Source organism: Oncorhynchus keta, chromosome 29 (genome assembly GCF_023373465.1).
Source record: "Oncorhynchus keta strain PuntledgeMale-10-30-2019 chromosome 29, Oket_V2, whole genome shotgun sequence".
NCBI classification, from domain to species: domain Eukaryota; kingdom Metazoa; phylum Chordata; class Actinopteri; order Salmoniformes; family Salmonidae; genus Oncorhynchus; species Oncorhynchus keta.
The window spans coordinates 29,992,714-30,012,584 of record NC_068449.1 but is presented as its reverse complement, the minus strand read 5'-3'; the positions used below and the strand labels follow the sequence as shown (position 1 = coordinate 30,012,584).

Sequence of the window (19,871 nt, the reverse complement as noted above, 5' to 3'; positions counted from 1 at the left end):
AATGGCAACGTTAGGGGTGTCCCAATGATGCAAGATTTTTTTATTTTTATTTTTTATTTTTTATTAACAACAAATCAATACATAAAACACATGAGGGAACACAAGCATACATAGATTACAAACAATGGACAATCGAGCTAGGGGTACAATATCACATTACAATTACACAAGGACCTTAAGGGACATGCATATACTTACAATTCTAACAGCTTTTTTGTTAGTAGAGCATTTAACCGTCTTAAAATACAGTTCAATTTATTTTTGTAGGATACGAAAATGTGGTTTTCTGTTTGTAAATTTACATTTGTGTATATGAAATTTGGCCAAAAGAATAATGAAATTAATTACATAAAAATGATTCCGCTTATTTCTATTGTATGTAAAGAATCCAAACAGTACATCTCTCCACAACCAATGATGCAAGATAGCATAGATAGTTCTACAATTGGTGACGTTGAGAATATACCAACTCAACATTAAAGCAGGAAGTGGGGCGCTGAAACGTTTACCAATACTCCTTTTGAGTGAAAAGTCAAATAAACACATTATTGTGTAGGGGTAGAATTATACAAATCAACCAATATTCGTTTTAGTACAATATAAACGAAAGTGAGTCGTTTGAGTGAGTTCTGGGTCCATAAAATAGCATCAACCTGCGCACGTTGGAGCGTCATACGTGTCCCAACTCTCTCGTTTCATGTTGCCAACGATACTTCAAGATGACAGCTGGGCATTTGTTTTGTCAATGTTAATAGAATCATGGAAATAGTATTTCAATGAAATATTCGACAAATGGAAGATCAAACAAGTGGTGAGGCAGTTGCTACCCAATTGGCTGATTTTAAAATGACAGCAAGGACCTATTACACTCTAGCCGTGGAGAAAGTGAGAGATGTGAGTGTCAAATCCAGTTAGCATGCTAGATGGCTAGCTTGGACTAGTCAATGCTAAAAACATCAAATGGTGTAGCTAGCGTTACCCAACTTTGTCATTTCTGTGAATTCAATGATTCATTGTGTAGGACTGTCAAATATGGCTTATCTACATTGTTTAGTTAACTAGCTAGCTAGTGTTTTGTCTTGTTGTCCACGAGAACACTGTTTCCTGGTAAGATATCGTAACGTAAACTAATGACATGTTAGCTCATTTAGCCAGCTAACTAACGTTAGCTATCTGTTGCATCCTAATGCAAGTGTGTTCACACTTGACTTTGTCCCTTTCAGTTAATTTGTGTGAACTCATTGCGGTTCGCTTAATCATTTAAGCGAAGAGCCCCCGAAGCGAACCGATATCCTCTTGAGAGGTACGGTTCCCTTTTTAGGGTATTGTGAACACAAAACTCCCCAGGTTCGCTTGTAATTATTCCTGTACCACACACTAGACTACTGCAACACATGTCCCCCTACCATAAACCCTCGCATTGGTGCTACAAAAGAGAGAAGATGATGTGCAGATTCGCGGGGGGAAAGCGTGTTGTTTTTAGATATTGATTAAGGATTGTCAAGGATGCGCGGAAATTCAAAAATAGTGTGTGTGGTGCGGGTATACTGACAAGCGAACCTGGGAAACTTCCTGTTCACATTGCCCTAAAAAAAAAAGTGAACCGGACCGCAGAATTCATGCAAACCGTTCTCAAAACTGAAAAATAAGCCAACCGCACTGAGTTCACAAAAATGTACTGAAATTGACCAAGTGTTAAAACACCCAAAGTAGCGAGATAGCTGCCTAGTAAGTTTCACGTTTGAAGTTTAATGTCACATACACAAGTATAGTGAAATACAGTTATTGCAAACTCAAAACCCAACAATGCAATAATCAATAACAATGTAATATAAAAATATATATATACAAATAAACACCCAATAAATATGACCAACACAATAAGTAAGTAAGCATACTATGTACAGGGTCAGTTACAATACCGTATTTACAATGTGCAGAGATACTTGAGTGATGGTAGATATGTATATGGGAAAGGTTTCTAGGCATCCGGATATAAGATAAACAGAGTAGTAGCTATTTATCAGTCTTATTGCTTGGGGATAGAAGCTGTTCAAGAGGCTGTTGGTGCCAGACTTAATGCACCAGTATCACTTGCTGTGCAGAAGCAGAGTGAATAGTCTATGGCTAGGGAGGTTGGAGTCTTCAACGATTGTCCGGGCCTTCCTACCACACTGCCTGATATAAATGTCCTGGATGCCAGGGAGCTCTGCCCCAGTGAAGTACTGGGCTGTCCTCACCACCCTCTTTATCGCCATGTGATTGAGGGCAGTACTTTTGCCATACCAGGCAGTGATGCAGCCAGTCAAAATACTCTCAATACTCCCTTTTTGAGGGCCCATGCTATCGCAGCTTCTTCATGACTGTGTGCGTGTGTTTGGACCATATTAAGTCTTTCGTGATTTGGACCCCAAGGAACTTGAAGCTCTCAAACTGCTCCACTGCGTCGATGTGGATGGGGGCATGCTCACTCCTCCTGACGATCGGCTCCTTGGTCTTACTGACGTTGAGGGATAGGTTGTTGTTTTGGCGCCACACTGCCAGGTCACTGATCGCCTCCCTGTAGGATGACTCGTTGTGTTGTCAGCGAACTTGATGATTGTATTGGAGTTGTGCGTGGCCACTCATTTGTGGTTGAACAGCGAGTACAGGAGGGGACTAAGCACACAACCCTGTGTTGAGGGTCAGCGTGACCGAGGTAATGTTGCCAACCCTCACCACCTGGGGTTGGCCCGTCTGGAAGTCCAGGATCCAGTTGCAGAGGGAGGTGTTCAGACCCAGAGTCCTAAGCTTGGTGACGAACTTGGAGTAGACAATGGTGTTAAATGCGAGCTTGTTGTGGCTCCTTGTTGCAATCACTTTACTTTTCAATCACTCACAACAACTAGCTGTGTGTCTGTGTTTAGAGGAAGTTGGACGTTTGCATTTTGACTGTTATGTACCCACAATCCAGGGCCTGAAACCTGAATAAAAATACTATAGCAAGTCTTTTGATTGTAAGCAATTTGTCTGATTTTCTACCCAGGTTGTGTCATCCCTTCCTGATGACGTAAGGCCAGGTCCTGACCTGTATGGACTTCCATGGGAAGCTGTCATCATCACTACGTTACTTGGGTTGGGCACCCTCCTATTGTTCACCTGCAGGTTCTACCAATGTGTAAGTTGACTGTCTGATATTTATACCAGCATGCAAGTATAGAGATGAACAACAGCATTCTTTCTTTTGATCGGGGAGTGACCAAGCTCACAAAATTGATCTTGTTTCCAGATAAAGAGCAGACTATATTCTGGCAAAGAGAGGCGGATGGGCCTGAAGGTGGCTCAACTATTAGATGAAAAGTGCAAAGTACTTAAGACTTTGAGTGAGGTTCAACAAAAAGTGAGTCCTATGTCAAAGATTGCAGTGTGTGTGTGTGTTTCTGACTGACTGGATTCGCAAACTATTCAATGCAATGCCCTCGGAAATTACATGTTTTGTATAGATCTGTGTGTTATGAATGCCTTTGCTACTGTTTGTTTATGTTTATTTATGTACCTTTTTTAGTATGAAAAACTGGAATCTGCCCTGCGGAATAGTGGCGTTTTGGCTCACGCCGCAGAGAGGGAGAATCTGGAGGTAAGACACAGAAATTACACAGTATAATTGTTCTCAATACTGAATAAAGATTCTCATATTTCACCTCTAAATACACTGGCAAATGGTATAAAAGGACTTGGTATGCGTGTGACTTTCAAGTCCGAGTAAACCTATAATGGTCTCCTCTTCAGGTGATGTTCCAGAGGCTGAAACAGTCAAATACACAGCTTGGAGATGATATAAAAAGGTTAAAGGAGGACCTACATATCCAGAGAGCGAGGAGGTTGCAGCAGGAGGAGACGGTGAGTTTGACTTCGGACTGGACATTCTTCACCTTTTCCTGTGTTTTGATGTTTATGCGTTACATCTTTTATTTTTTCAGTTTCACTCTTTGCTCTCATATTTCATAGTTCATTTATTTTTGAGATGTGGTGATTTGTGTGATTTTACAGATTGCAGATATGCAGGAAACCCTGAAAACTGTAGAAGAAGAAACCAGGGACCTCAAGTCCCAGACAGAACAGGTAAAGTATGACGCTGACTGGTCCGCATTACAGTGTTATATATCATGAACAACACGTTAATGGTAATTCCTTCCTGTTCTGCATGTTAATTATGTCGGGGCGGCAGGTAGCCTAGTGGTTAGAGCTTAGTGTTGGACTAGTAACCGAAAGGTTGCAAGATCGAATCCCCGAGCTGACTAGGTAAATCTGTCGTTCTACACCTGAACAAGACAGTTAACCCACTGTTCCTAGGCCGTCAATGAACATAAGAATTTGTTCTTAACTGACTTGCCTAGTTAAATAAAGGTAAAATAAAAAAAAATGTCCACACACTTAGAGCCAGGATAGATGTAACACATTTTGCTCTTTTCAGGCACAGACAACCCTAAAAATATATGACATGAACAGTGAGAGGAATCAGAATAATCTGGAGGCAGCAAAAGAAGAGAAGGCCTTGCTCCAGGAGAAAAATGCACAGGTATGTAACCTGACATATAAGATGTCCATTTACAGCTATACAGTGCCAACGAATCAGAGCCATTGATATCTGTATGTATGGCTCTGTCACTTATTGTGTTTTATACTCCAGTTCCATATCAGGCCTGGTTGCCGTTTATACAAAGAACCTGCATGGGTTGTGCTGAAGAGAAAGCAGAAAGTGTCCTATACTCTGGTGGGGTCCTCACCCTCTCCCCCTCTTCCCACAGCTGGTCCAGGAAGCAGAGGACTGGGGGGAACGGATGAGTGAACTGGAGGAGGAGATGAGGATGTGTGAGAGCTCCTACACTGGAATGGTGCAGGATGCTGCCACCAAAGACGAGAGCATCAAGGTTTGCATTCATATTACTGCACTGGCAAAAACCACATGCAGCTAAATGTGTGCCTATAACAAACATTTGCATATTCTTCCCTGTACTGGGAAAAAGCAATCACCACACACTTTGAATATTACTGAGGGTGTCAACTAGGACTGTTGCGTTGACCGTATTACCGCCACACCGGCAGTCATGAAGGCAGTCAAATTCCAGATGACTGTTTAGTCACGGTAATTAAGCTTCTCCAAGGGTTGCTGCTGGTCATTAGTAGCCTACCAAACTTGTTTACTACCTGATAATCAGTTCTCTGTTGTCCCTCTAATCACTCTGACATCAATGTAAACACTTCATAGGAGCTCATGTTGCGCAACATTTCTATAGGCAATTGCGGGAGAAAACCGAGTGATGGCCGTAAGAGGAGGATTCCATCAGCTTTTTATAGTTATTTCTCAACTTTCCTAATATTAAGCACATTGCTTATATTTACAACAGGAGTAGAGCCTACCTGGCTGGCATGAAAATAAACCACAGGGAAAAGCATCCTCTGTTTGCAGGTGCATGATAATGGTCCATTCGAAATCAAAACAAATGTCACACATATATTATTTAGTATATGTAAATACCAGATTAAATCAAAGAATAGTCTGATCGGTGACAATATTAGCCTATCACTTGTGAATGATATATTATAATTTGTGAATGATGCCCATCATAAGAAACGATGCCTTTTTTTTGCGACTTGTTCGAATCATAGTCGCACACCACATGTAGCCTAGCCCATAGGTCTATATGGTTTGTATCACAACTAAAGTGGCCAAATAACTTCTTAAAATTAAGCACATTGATCAGCTTTACAAGGGGTGTAGACCCTAACTGGCATATATATAAGCAGCGAGTGAGTTTCAAGATTGGGGAAGCTCATTTTCACCATAAAAAGCCCCTTTATAATAAAAGCATTACATGCATAATTGCATTTAAGGTCCTTTTTGATAATGGTGTTTTGAAACATTCGGGCCTATAGCACTTAACCATGTGCGCATTGCTGTGCTTATAATGTGAAGAAATAGCCTAATAGTTTATCAACATTTTTAAGCTAAACGTCTGTTGCGTCAGCCACATTGCATAAAAAACGTTTGCATCATTTGGGATCGATCACATCCCACAACTGTCCCAGACTGTTTGGAATATTTATTTCTTGCACAGAGTAGAATAGGTCGACTTTTGTACTGTGGGGGATAGTAGATTGACATAGGCTAGTGCTTTTGTTGTTTGTTAGGCCACCACATCTTGTTGACTGACAAAATATCTTCAATATGCACCTCTGAATTGGATAAGGGCACAGTTGCGTCCCTGATGTTTCTGCCTTAACTTGTAGCCTGTGAGGAAGACCGATCTCAAAACAACAAAAAAAGATCACGTGATGAAAAGCAGTGTGAGTGAGAGACTCTTCGGATTGCACAGCACACACCGGGAGAAGGGCTCAATGCAGCACTCTGGCCGCAAAAGGCATGGATTTTTTAGGGGGCGCGTTACGGCCGCAAAGGGGTTGCCGCCATGAAATTTGAGGAATTATCAAGTGCTTGTCAAATTTGTGAATGAGACTATTTGTGTGTACAGCCTTGCGCAAAACAAACAGAGACTTCATTCAAATCATCATTCGTCTCATCATGTAGCCTTACAATGTATAAAAAATCAAAACATATAGCCCAACATTTGTAGAACTTAAGTTACATTAATAACTCTAAATTAAGCATATAGGAGTACCTATTTCTTTGTTAACCGCTCAACACAGAATAGCCTCGTGTGCACTCACTCAAATTGTTTGGAGAAAATATTTATATTTGTTCAGTATTGTTCATTTGTATTCTTTGTACTATAATATAAAATAAGGCCAGGGAATTATAAGCAAATCTTGTCTGTTAAATTAACTAGTGTAGCCCACAGCCATTTGGCACAGCCACATCAGGACCTAACATAAGGACATCTGAGTTCTATTATTTTGTTCTGAAATAGACTACATGTTCTTCATATCATGCTTCTTTAGACCTGTCTAAAATAATGGATTTATTGTGAAGGTGTAGGCTATATTACATGGATTTATTAGACTTTTTAAAATGGCTTGTAGGCGGCAGGTAGCCTATTGGTTAGAGTGTTGGACGAGTAACCGAAAGGTTGCTAGATCGAATCTCCGAGCTGACAAGGTAAAAATATGTCGTTCTGCCCTTGAGCAAGGCAGTTAACCCACTGTTCCTAGGCTGTCATTGTAAATAAGAATTTGTTCTTAACTGACTTGCCTAGTTAAATAAAAAAATGTGTGGAAGCCAGGAGATAATATAAAAACATTAAGTAACGGTCAATTACCGTGAGACCGACAGTTTATTTGCTTGACAATCACCGGCTGATGACATTGTGTGACTGCCACAGCCCTAGTGTCAACTAACAATTAGTTAGGCTGCGCCACTTAGGGTGTCAACTAATTTGAGGCTATGGTCATAATGGTAATCCTCGATTATTTTAAATGGTATATACTGTGTTTTGTTGTATCACTCAACAAAATAAGTTTCCTTGGGGGAAAAACTATAGTTATTTAAATGGTAAAGCCTTCTCACACTTTCTCTCGCTCTTTCTCTCACTCTCACTCTCTCTCTCTCTCTCTCTCCATTAGTCCCTGACAGACTGCCTGTTGAAGATAAAGGACTGGGACTCAGTGCTGGAGGACGGAGCCAACGGAGAGGAGAGAAATGGGGCACGAGGGGTGGAAAATAGAGAGGGGCCAGGTGAGGTTTCGGTAGATAAGACTATAACCGCCAGTAGGTATGATCAACTGGCTTTCCCTCACCATTTCTTCGTATTATTATGCAAGATCATCGGATGGGATTTTTAAAAAAAAAACATTTTGTGTCAGGATATTGAGGAAGTGGGATATCTGTGTCTTCCCAGATTTAACATTTTTGTTTTTGTATACACAGATAACCATCAACGACAAAGAATACAGCAACTCATTCATGCAGCCAAGGTATGTCTTCACTTAAATAAAATTCTGTTTTACAAACAAAACTCTTGTCAGCAATAGATGGGAAATGAGATTTGTTTTTTATTTTTTCAGATGAATGCAGACTTGAAGTCGGTGGATGAAGACAAGGACAGGGTGTTTGCCAAGCTAGCAGATGAAGTCAAGGCCATGGAGGATCTCCAAGGTAAGCAGAGTATTATGCTGTTCAATAGTAACTTTTCACTGCGGAGAACAAAACAAGAATATAACAAAGTTAATTTTATAATGTACATAAAATGACTGTAGGTTTATATTGAATTGAGCTTCATTTGTTCATTTGATTCAACAGACACAAAGGGTTGGTTTGACATCCAGACGCCATATTACAATAGCCTTTTGTCCTCCTGGACTAAAAAGGACATGCCTCAGTGTCCGGGAAACCGGCCTATAAACCGGCCTATACTGCTGTAAACTTCTGACCTTTAACGAAAAACCATGTCTAGTTTTTAACACCAGGTTGATTCTTGGGTTGCAGAGGGGATTAAGAAACTTGAGAATGAGAAGGACTCTCTGCAGACCGAGAGTGAGAAGTACACGGGCCAGGTGCAGAAACTACAACAGAAACTGCAGATCATGACGGAGATGTACCAGGAGAATGAGCTCAAACTACACAGGTACTGTACAGGAGCCACTCTAAGGCTGACCCAAATGCACAGCTTCATCCATGAACATTATGTAATTTTATACAGGCTGATCATAACAAACAAAAAAAACATTTATGAAGGATTTATAAGCATTTATAATGGCTGATTTATGAAAGTTTGGTTCCACTTCATAATAACTATATTCAATATGTGGGACTATTGAACTGCTGCATACCTGGTAATATAATACTATATGTAATTTAGCAGACACTTACGCTAAGCAACTTAGTCATGCGTGCATACATTTTTTATGTAAGGGTGTCCCCAATGGGCATCGAACCCACTATCTGTGGCATTGCAAGTGCCTTGCTCTAACAACTGAGATGCACTGGACCACACAAGGCCTGGTAATGTTTGTCTGATCATGGCTGTTCCACTCTGTGGTATGCATATAATGGGTGTTCTCCCTGGTGTCAGGATGCTGACGGTGGAGGAGAGGGAGCGTCTGCAGAAGGAGGAAAAGCTGACCAAGGCTGACAGGAGTATCAGCCTGGCCGTGGAGGAGCTCAGCAGCTACAGGTTGGCTACTGGACATACACACACACACAAACAAACCATCCCTGACTCCAGATATCACCTGTCTCCAAACCTACCCTGCAAATCTCTTGTTTACGGTGTTTTCATACAGGCCTGAAATTTAAAGGTATACTTCCAGTACACTTGCTGTCAATCGAATACATCCAATTAATTTTGTGAAACATAGAGTTGCACATGTCCAACATTTTTCACAGGGCGTTTTGTATTGCGAGTGCTTGCATCAAGGTGCTGTTTTGTTTCCACACAAAGGCAAAGAGCACAAGACCTGGAGGATGAGCTGGAGAAGACCAACCAGGCCTACAAGATCCAGGTGGGAGATCTGACAGTCTGTCATAAGAGGCGGGAAAACATAAACCACATGCAATTATCTGATGTATGACCAATAACAAATGTCATTCTCCCTCCATTTTTCAGATAACCTCCCAGGAAAAGAAGGCACACAATAACTGGGTAAGTACATAGTAGTAACATACATACACACACTATGGCGCACACCTCTCAGCTCATAGTCATGTTAAAGAGCAACTGAATGCATTTCTGGTTGAAAACAGCCTATGTGGCATCGATATTAGAAATGTTTATTCCAGTGCCAAAATTGACTAAAGTGTAAGTAGGATCATTTTGGTCATAAGGTCCGTATATTCCTAAACTGAGTTTTGTGAGATTTGTGTAACTGATGTCATCACAATTTACATAAGGGCTGGGTTTGGATTGCAACCATGCCCACTAACACGAGACTGTAACGCCAAAAATCTGCTCTGATTGCGCTCTATCCAATCGCAGAACCTCCAGGCAGTGAGACAAACTTGCCCAAACACTGCAAGAAAGATGCAAACTTTGATAATGGATTGTAAAAAAATGTTTTTTTTTAAACTGCACCGAAGCGCACACGTCGCCACTCGCCAGTGACTTGATAAGCTGATTAGCTAACGTGGCCTGCCTGCTAGCTACTACTACATGGAACTTAGCTAGCTAGTGATGTTTGGGCACTGGTAAACAGCGTGAAGCTTTTGCTTTATTCAAGATTTTTTGACAGCTTGCTGATGATGTTGTAGACATGTTCTCCGAAATCAGTCATGAGTGCAGCCAGCAGCAGCTGACTCTGTACACTTGAGAAATACTGCACCAAACACCTTAGCTAGGTGTAAAATTGTGTGACTAAGACCTCCTTAGATCAATTCTGACCATTTTTAGAAAGTGATAGTGGCTATGTTGTTGCCACGGTGTCTCAAGAGGGACAAACAACAGTAACTTGCCAGGGTACAATATATATGAACATAACACACCCACATACATGTCTTTTTTTACTTGAGAAATACTGCATCTAACACCTTAGTCACACAATTTTACATCTAGCTAAGACCTTAGATCAATTCTGACTATTTTGAGGGACAAACAACAGTAACTACCATGGTACGATCTGCAAACATGACACACCCACATCAAGCCACACCCCCAAGACCCACATCAAATTTTTCTTGATGAGCAGCAGAAAGACACATGTGGGATCGGTGCTTAACCTGTTGCGACGAGCAATCCCGTATCCGGGATCCTATTTATAGCCTCAAGCTCATTACCATAACGCAACGTTAACTATTAATGAAAATCGCAAATGAAATGAAATAAATATATTAGCTCTCAAGCTTAGCCTTTTGTTAACAACACTGTCATCTCAGATTTTCAAAATATGCTTTTGAACCATAGCTAAACAAGCATTTGTGTAAGAGTATTGATAGCCTAGCATAGCATTAAGTCTGGCATTCAGCATGCAACATTTTCACAAAAACAAGAAAAGCATTCAAATAAAATAATTTACCTTTGAAGAACTTCAGATGTTTTCAATGAGGAGACTCTCAGTTAGATAGCAAATGTCAAGTTTTTCCAAAAAGATTATTTGTGAAGGACAAATCGCTCCGTTTTGTTCGTCGCGTTTAGGTAAGAAAAAACCCGAAAATTAAGTCATTACAACGCAAACTTTTTTCCAAATTAACTCCATAATATTGACAGAAACATGGCAAACGTTGTTTATAATCAATCCTCAAGGTGTTTTTCACATATCTATCGATGATAAATCATTCGTGGCAGTTTGGTTTCTCCTCTGAAGAAATGGAACCCGCATGGACCTGGAGATTACGCAATAATTTCGACGCAGGACACCGGGCGGACACCTGGTAAATGTAGTCTCTTATGGTCAATCTTCCAATGATATGCCTACAAATACGTCACAATGCTGCAGACACCTTGGGGAAATGACAGAATCACAGATAATATCTTTGCAGTTTTAGAAACTTCAGAGTTTTTTTTCTTTCCAAAGCTGTCAATTACATGCATAGTCGAGCATCTTTTCGTGACAAAATATCTTGTTTAAAACGGGAACGTTTTTTATCCAAAAATGAAAAGAGCGCCCCCTATCTCGAAGAAGTTAAATAGGATTTTCTCAGTTTGGCGACTCATCTGTAATCTCTATTGTCTGCATTGTAGCTAGCAGCACGAGCTGCTGACCGTGACCTGGCTGACATTAAAAGAGAGAATTCACACCTCAGGCAAAAGTAAGTACTAAAGAAAACAGTCAGTTTCACCAGACACCAGTGTTGTCACGTGTTGCTACAAAATAGTATTTCCCTGCAGTGTGGAACGTATTCTCCAGCTTGTGGTGTGTCTCCATGCAGATTGACTGATACTCAATTCAAGCTAGATCTGGTGGAGAAAGACCCCTATGCTCTGGACAACATGGGCAGACCTCCATTCAGAGGTGAGTCTACAATAACCCTCCTATCACTCTAACTATAATCATATCCTCCGCTGAATCATAACTCGCCCCCTAGCTCCTATTCCCTACATTGAGACGATTAGATAGGTGAAAGCAATAAGGTGACAATCCGAAAGTCAAGATGAAGTTATTATTAACAGAACTACTTACAGTATATCCATCCAATCCTCTCAGATCTACAGGAGTGCCTATCGTGTAATAGGGACTAGGTGTTGAATTGGTCATTATTCTGATATTTGAACTTTCTGTCTCTCCCTGACCTGCAGGTGAAAGGTCACCATATGGCCCCTCCCCCCTGGGTCACCCTGCCTCCGAGAACAGAACCTTCCTGTCTCCGCCCACCCTGATGGATGGCCCGCCACACCTCTCTCCAAACTTCCCTCCCATGGCACCGGGAGGCAGAGGTGACTTCTCCAGTCCAAACCCCCTCTTCAGTGCAACATGTGGCACTGCACCGCAGCCAAATGTACATGGCTTGAGGCGTGTGTCCTTGAAGCATTGCAGAGTATCATGTTCTAATCGTTGGCATGTCATGAGTTTATAATTAGGATTCTATTTACGTTTTCTATTTAGTACCAACTGATGTGCCATGACATGGTGAAAATGCCATTAAGAAAGCAGGATAAATAGATTATTTAATTCAGTTTGGATTAGTATTTAATCCCTGTCAATTAAATTGAGTAAAGCAATGCTGAAGTCTGTTCTTAATCACCTGATACAAACACATGCTGAATCTTAATTTGCTTGAAGGTTGATGCATCTGTTACAGAGATGCTTATCTTTATAGTCTAAATTGCCTTGGTGGTGAGCATGCACCAGCAAAATGGGGAATGATATGCAGCTGTATCACCTACAGAGGGAGCATTGTCTTGGCACATGATGTATTATTCTGGTCTTGTCATCCTTGCTTCATGAACTCATTGACATTATGCTGTCTCTCTCTCTTTCTTGCTCACCTACCACTCCCACATGTCTGCTCTCTCTCATAACCAGTATCCCGAGGCCTAGTAGATCCCACCGGTGGGGTGGACTCTGATCGGAGTGGTGGTCCTCACTCTGACAGTGGCTCGCTATCTCCCACCTGGGAGAGGGATCGCAGGGGCCCACCTATACCCCCTCCAGGTACAGTGATGACCACCTGCTATCCCCCCTTATGATCTCAGCAGCCCCTCCAATCACTACAGACAGAAGTTATTCTAATCTTCTAGCCTACTATATTGTGTGTGAAAAATACTCATTCAGTATCAGCCCTAAAGGGTGTGTGTTCGTTATTTATTTACGTCAGTATGATTTACCATCTTTTGCTATGTAAAGATGTCCGTACTTTCTTTTGTGTTGTAGAAAAATATAATTAGTTATAGGGTGAGAGTGAGTTATATTTGTTAATCGACTGTCAGATTATTTCACAGCTAAACAATTCCCCTCAGTTGGTTACTGTTGTGGTCAGCCAGCCCTGTGAGAGGTTTGAGATACTCTTTCTTGTTTCAAATCACTGTTGTTATCAGTCTGTGAGGTGCAGACCTAGTCGTGGTCAGTGAGTGTATGACTACTCTATATATACAAAAGTATGTGGACACCCCTTCAAATGAGTGGATTCAGCTATTTCAGCCACACCCTTTGCTGACAGGTGTATAAAATTAAGCACACAGCCTTGCTGAGGAGCTCAATGACTTTCAATGTGGCCGCCTTTCCAACAAGTCAGTTTGTCAAATTTCTGCCCTGCTAGAGCTGCCCCGCTCAACTGTAAGTGGTGTTATTGTGAAGTGGAAACGTCTAGGAGCAACCATGGGTCAGCCGTGAAGTGGTAGGCCAGACAAGCTCACAAAATGGGACCGCCAAGTGCTGTAGTGCATAAAAACTGTCTGTCCTCTGTTGCAACACTCTACCTATTTCCAAACAGCCTCTGGAAGCAACTTCAGCACAAGAACTGTTTGTCAGGAGCTTCATGAAAAGTTTTTTTTTTTTTTACAACGCTACCTGCCCGACTGCGTAGTGCCAACTGTAAAGTTTGGTGGAGGAATAATGGTCTGAGACTGTTTTTCATGGTTTGGGCTAGGCCCCTTAGTTCAAGTGAAGGGTAATCTTAACGCTACAGCATACAATGACATTGTAGACGATTCTGTGCTTCCAACTTTGTGGCAACAGTTTGGGAAAGGCCCTTTCCTGTTTCAGCATGACAATGCCCCTGTGCACAAAGCGAGATCCTTACAGAAATGGTTTGTCGAGATCGGTGTGGAAGAAATTGACTGGCCTGCACAGAGCCCTGACCTCAACCCCATCGAACACCTTTGGGATGAATTGGAACGCCAATTGCGAGCCAGGCCTAATCGCCCAACCTCACTAATGTATTGAGGAGTCCGAGCCTGAGCTGCCACTGGTTTGTGTCAACTCGAACCAGGATCTCTAGTGGCACAGCTAGCACTACGATGCAGCGTCTTAGACCACTGCGCCACTCAGGAGGCCCTGGAGCTAAGATCTTTTTAACCATTTAGTTCAGTTATCATGGGGGAGCGATTAGCATGTGGCATCACTGTATTTTTGGTTCGTCAATGACAATTCCATCATACCCATTCTACTACTGTCACTGTTCTGTGTACTAAGTAAATGCATCATGATTTTTATGCTTGTTTTTGTTAGTTTTTTTGACCTGCTTTTGGCTCCAGTTCCCTTTGGACAGCACACTGGTTGTTTTGATTTGGACATTTCTGCTCTGATCCCCATCCTCAGTGCAGCTGGTCTGAATAAGGCTGCTGAAACGGTGCTCTCTCTCTCTCTCGCTCTCGCTCTGCTCATAAAGGGTATATGTATCCAGACCCAGGCCTTCCCTACAGGAGACCCCTGCCTGGAGCCTTTCCCCTTGGGCCTATGGGCCCTCCCCCACCCAGAGGCCCTGGTCCTGCTGAGCCCCACAGCTTTGGGCCCCACCCTGGAGATCAATCTGGTGAGAACCCTCCTTTTTGACCTTTTCTCTCTCTGTATTACAGCGCCGTATAATTCGTTTTAGTGATTGATACTGTATCTCTGCACCATAGCCACTCTGTCAAATAAACTTCAAAAGGATGTTTAGTGCTTGGAGTATGTAACTGAAGTGATGACATACATTTCAGGACAGTATCTTTTTAATGCTGACGTGATTCAGACCAAGCTCCTTTGTCAGCAGCACACTGAATTAGGAGGAGTGTACATGATTAGTATACCTCTGAAGAATATTATAATGTTACCTATAGAATGAGCAGGATATTTTGCCCAGTGTTGGGTAACTCATTACGTAATCAGATTACTTTTATGAGTAACGGAGTACATTTTTAAAATTGGGTGATATTATAACATTCTTTGTCAACTAACGTGTGCGTTACTTTCAGATTCATATCCCTACTGGACGCGTTTCCATGATCCGATCTCGACTTGTTTCCTCATTTGATTCTTGAGCGAGCCATTGATCGCTTCTTTGATAGCAAAAGCCCGTAAAGGGCTTTCCCATCTAGTGGCAAGTGTGCCCTCTATACATCTCTAGGGTCCGTATTACGTGCAATCTATAACCAGAACTGGGGGCTCGAGAGAGAGATTTTGAATGAAAAGATGGCCAGATATCTGTACAGATTTTCTTAGTGTACAGTGCATTTGGAAAGTGTTCAGACCTGTTTTCCCACATTTTACATTACAGCATTATTGTAAAATGTATTCAATTTTAAAAAACATCCTCATCAATCTACACACAATACCCCATAATGACAAAGTGAAAAACATTTTTTTTTTAGAAATGTTTGCTAATTTAAATACACAAAAACAGAACTGAGACTCGAAATTGAGCTCAGGTGCATCCTGTTTACATTGATCATCCTTGAGATGTTTCTACAATTTCATTGGAGTCCACCTGTGGTAAATTAAATTGATTGGACATGATTTGGAAAGGCACACACCTGTCTATTTAAGGTCCCACAGTTGACAGTGCATGTCGGAGCAAAAACCAATCCATGAGGTCCAAGGAAGAGAGCTCAAGAACGGTAACAGATCTGGGGAAGGGTACCAAAAAATGTCTGCAGCATTGAAGTTCCCCAAGAACATAGTGGCATCATTCTTAAATAGAATAAGTTTGTAACCAACAAGACTCTTCCTAGAACTGGTCGCCCGGCTAAACTGCACAATCGAGGGAGAAGGGCCTTGCTTAGAGAGGACAACGACCCTACGCACACAGCCAAGACATTGCAGGAGTGGCTTCGGTACAAGTCTCTAAATGTCCTTGAGCCAGAGCCCAGACTTGAACCCGATCAAGCATCTCTGGAGAGACCTGAAAATAGCTGTGTAGCGACACTCCCCATCCAACCTGACAGAGCTTGAGAGGATCTGCAGAGAAGGGGAGAAACTCCAAATATAGGTTTGCAAAGCTTGTAGCATCATACCCAAGAAGACTGGAGGCTGTAATCGCTGCGGAAGGTGCCTCAACAAAGTAGAGTAAAGAGTCTGAAAAATACTGAAATATCACATTTCCACAAGATCTTTAGTTTTGACAAGCATTTCTAAAAAACTGTTTTTTGCTTTGTTATTGTGTGTAGATAAGGGAAAAATATATATTTTTTAGAATAATACTAAGGTAACAATGTGGAAAAAGTCAAGGGGTCTGAATACTTTCTGAATGCAGTGTGTAAGCAGCCCATATGATAGCACAGCTTTTGTAGACTATCACAGGAAAGCAGCGCCATAGATGAAAGGAGAAAATTGTGATCAAACTTGAGTTAGTAAGTAGCCTGTCTTTGGTAGAGCGTGCGCGGCTCCCTCTGACAGTCAAACAAACTGAGTTTGAGATTTTGTTTCTTTCATGAAAGTAACTCAAAGTAATAACACGTTACTTTCCACACAAAGTAATCCATAAAATGTCATGCATTACTTTTTCAAGCAATACATATTAATCAGAACACTGTGTCCAATGTGGAAACTCCCTTGTTTTGACAGAGTTGAGCTGATAGCATTAAAGAGCATGAATGAACCCTGTTTTCATCAAGTTCTTAAGGCTGGAATGAAATAAACCCACCAAAGACTGAAGTGGATATAGCTAGGTTCTTACTGTGTTTTTTTTCTCTTTGTGTTCTTGCAGACTCAACATTTATGGAAAACAGCATGGGCCCTGGTGAAAATGAAAGGGATGTAAGTATTCTAACCCTTATATTAACAATACATTGGCTCATTCATGTACTGTCTCTCTGTCCATAGGTGCATATTTTGCTGTAAAACCAATTTCCCATTGGGGATCATAAAATGTTCTACTACAGGGATGGTTAACTTTGACAGGGGTGTGGGATTACAAAAAATCTGAGTTTGCCATCATGGCCGCAGTGGCTCATGGGTCTACGTACCCACATTTAAACCCACACATTCAGTCAGAGCTGGCCCCCCAAAAGAGAAAAACAGCGCTTTGCTGCTATTCTACTTATTTGCCATAGGGTGGAGAGAAAAATGAGCAGTTTCACAGATTTTCTGCAATTCTACACATTCTACCACATTTTGAAATTGCCCTTTTATTTGACTATTCAGACCCTGACAAAGTAAAATTATTAGTATATTTTTTTTTCCCCTGTAATTGTTCCTGCAAAAGGGGGATCAAATTAAGATCCTACATCTATATTTAAAATGTTTCCGCAGTCCCACATGTCAGCACCTGGAGATCTGAGGATGGGGCCTCCTCCCTTAGGACCCCCTGGTATGGGTCCCCTCCCCCCCATGGACCCTTACTTTGCACGCAGAGGCCCCCCAGGCCCTTACGGACCCCCAGACTTCTTCCCCCCACGAGGTCCAGCAGGGCCACCCATGGGCAGTAAGTATTATTCTCTGTATCCCTTACATATTAAAGGCTCATATGTGCTTTGTACTTATAATGCATTTATAACTGAAGGTTTTTATGTAATTTGGTTCTATTAACAAGCTATGGGTGGGAGATGAGGAATGTAATTTTATACCACATTCACTACATCTTGCAGGTTTAATGACTCTGCATGTATACTGTTAGACTGACTATACGTAAAGCTTTCCCCCTTGTTTTCCTCTGAAGTGCGAGGACCACCTCCCCCGGGAATGTTTGGGCGATTTCCACCTCTGCTGCATATGGGCTACGCTCCCATGAGGCCCCACCCAGACAGTTTTCCCCCTGGACCCCCTCCAAGGCCCTCCCCACCAGACAGCGAACAGCCTCCTGACCAGTCCCCTTCTCCACACGATGTCATCTGAGCCATCTCTCCTCCTCCCTATGAGGGAGAAACTCTCTCTCCGCCTGCTTCCTGTGTGGCACTTCACTTCCTGTTGTGCTGGTAGTGAGCGACTTAGGGTATGCTTAAAGGATTGTTTCATGAAGTGTAACCAATTGTCATTTGACTGTCTTTCCCTTTTTTAGAGGCCGACAGTGGAATTGTTTCCCCACTGTCTCGCACACACACACAAATTGATTAGTGGCTTATTAGGACTGTTGAGAGAATACAATACCACCATGAACTGGAACTACTGAGTGATCACTGTTGCTATGTGTTGAATGCAGTGTCTTTTTGAAGAAGTTCCATAGTTATGTGAATCTGCTGATGGTGAACTGCCTGTGAGACTGCCTTTTTCTGAGTTGTGACTTGGGCAAATTTGAGAAGGCTGTGTTTTCTTGCAATGTCAAAGCCTTTTTCATTTTACTTTGAAATAAGCCCCTAATTTCTCCCTTGCATTCTTGCCATGTGTATATATTGTGAGAAGGGAAGTGTGTGTATACCACCCTTAGTCCATTCACATTTTCTGTCAATTGACCTGAAAGATGTTCATTACTTTTTCGCTGGGAGTTCTTGACCGTCCATAGTTTGATCATTAAATGTCAAGAAATTACAGTAGTGTTAGCCTTGAGGGAATATGAGATATTGTGAAAGTCTAATAAATTATGCTCAAGTGTTTAGTTGTCTTACATTTTCATAGATCAAATGATTTAGGGGATAAGGATGGAATCACAAATTATAGAATAAATGAATGGCAGCTCACTTTTCTGCTCAAGTCATCTTTACAAATGGCATGCCATATTGGTCTTCTTCAGGTAGAACTAACCCTTACATGACCTGAAAAGGACCTCGTATCAGCTGTGCCATGACACAATGTCTAGCTCTGACATGTAGTTGAAGTTTACATCCACCTTGGCCAAATACATTTAAACTCAGTTTTTCACAATTCCTGGTAAAAGATTCCCTGTCTTAGGTCAATTAGGATCACCACTTTATTTTAAGAATGTGAAATGTCAGAATAGAGATTTATTTAGGCTTTTATTTCTGACCCTGTGGGTCAGTTTACATACACTCAATTAGTATTTGGTAGCATTGCCTTTCAATTGTTTAACTTGGGTCAAATGTTTCAGGTAACCTTCCACAAGCTTCCCACAATAAGTTGGGTGAATTTTGTCCCATTCCTCCTGACAGAGTTGGTGTGACTGAGTCAGGTTTGTCGGCCTCCTTGCTCACACAAGCTTTTTCAGGTCTGCCCACAAATCTTCTATGGGATTGAGGTCAGGGCTTTGATGGCCACCCCAATACCTTGACTTTGTCCTTAAGCCATTTTGCCAGAACTTTGGAAGTATGCTTGGGGTCATTGTCCATTTGAAGACCCATTTGCGACCAACTTCCTGACTGATGTCTTGGGATGTTTTTTTTTCAATATATCCACATAATTTTCCTTTCTCATGATGCCATCTATTTTGAAGTGCACCAGTCCCTCCTGCAGCAAAACACCCCCACAACATGCTACCAACCCCGTGCTTCACAGTTGGGATGGTGTTTATCGGGTTGCAAGCCTCCCCCTTTTTCCTCCAAACATAACGATGGTCATTATGGCCAAACAGTTCTATTTTTGTTTCATCAGACCAGAGGACATTTCTCCAAAAAGTATATTTGTCCCCATGTGCGGTTTCAATCCATAGTCTGGCTTTTTTAATGGTGGTTTTGGAACCGTGGCTTCTTCCTTGCTGA

At 41.7% G+C, this 19,871-nt stretch overlaps 1 protein-coding gene across 2 annotated transcripts; it reads left to right on the top strand.

Moving 5' to 3' along the window:
* Positions 1 to 523: 523 nt before the first annotated feature.
* Positions 524 to 18,896, top strand: LOC118362696 (melanoma inhibitory activity protein 2-like). 2 transcript variants are annotated; one of them, XM_035743248.2, is made up of 23 exons: positions 524 to 894; positions 3,026 to 3,157; positions 3,269 to 3,379; positions 3,545 to 3,616; positions 3,769 to 3,879; positions 4,030 to 4,101; positions 4,454 to 4,558; positions 4,788 to 4,910; positions 7,561 to 7,672; positions 7,865 to 7,911; positions 8,002 to 8,092; positions 8,423 to 8,561; positions 9,009 to 9,110; positions 9,378 to 9,438; positions 9,543 to 9,578; positions 11,610 to 11,677; positions 11,798 to 11,880; positions 12,165 to 12,302; positions 12,892 to 13,020; positions 14,696 to 14,839; positions 16,991 to 17,040; positions 17,536 to 17,707; positions 17,942 to 18,896. In XM_035743248.2, the coding sequence occupies exons 1-23, from the start codon at positions 793 to 795 to the stop codon at positions 18,115 to 18,117; spliced, it is 2,376 nt and encodes a 791-aa protein (XP_035599141.1). In that variant the 5' UTR covers positions 524 to 792; the 3' UTR covers positions 18,118 to 18,896. The 2 variants fall into 2 exon arrangements, with proteins under 2 accessions (XP_035599141.1, XP_035599142.1); XM_035743249.2 differs by having other exon boundaries at positions 526 to 811.
* The last annotated feature ends 975 nt before the right edge of the window (positions 18,897 to 19,871 follow it).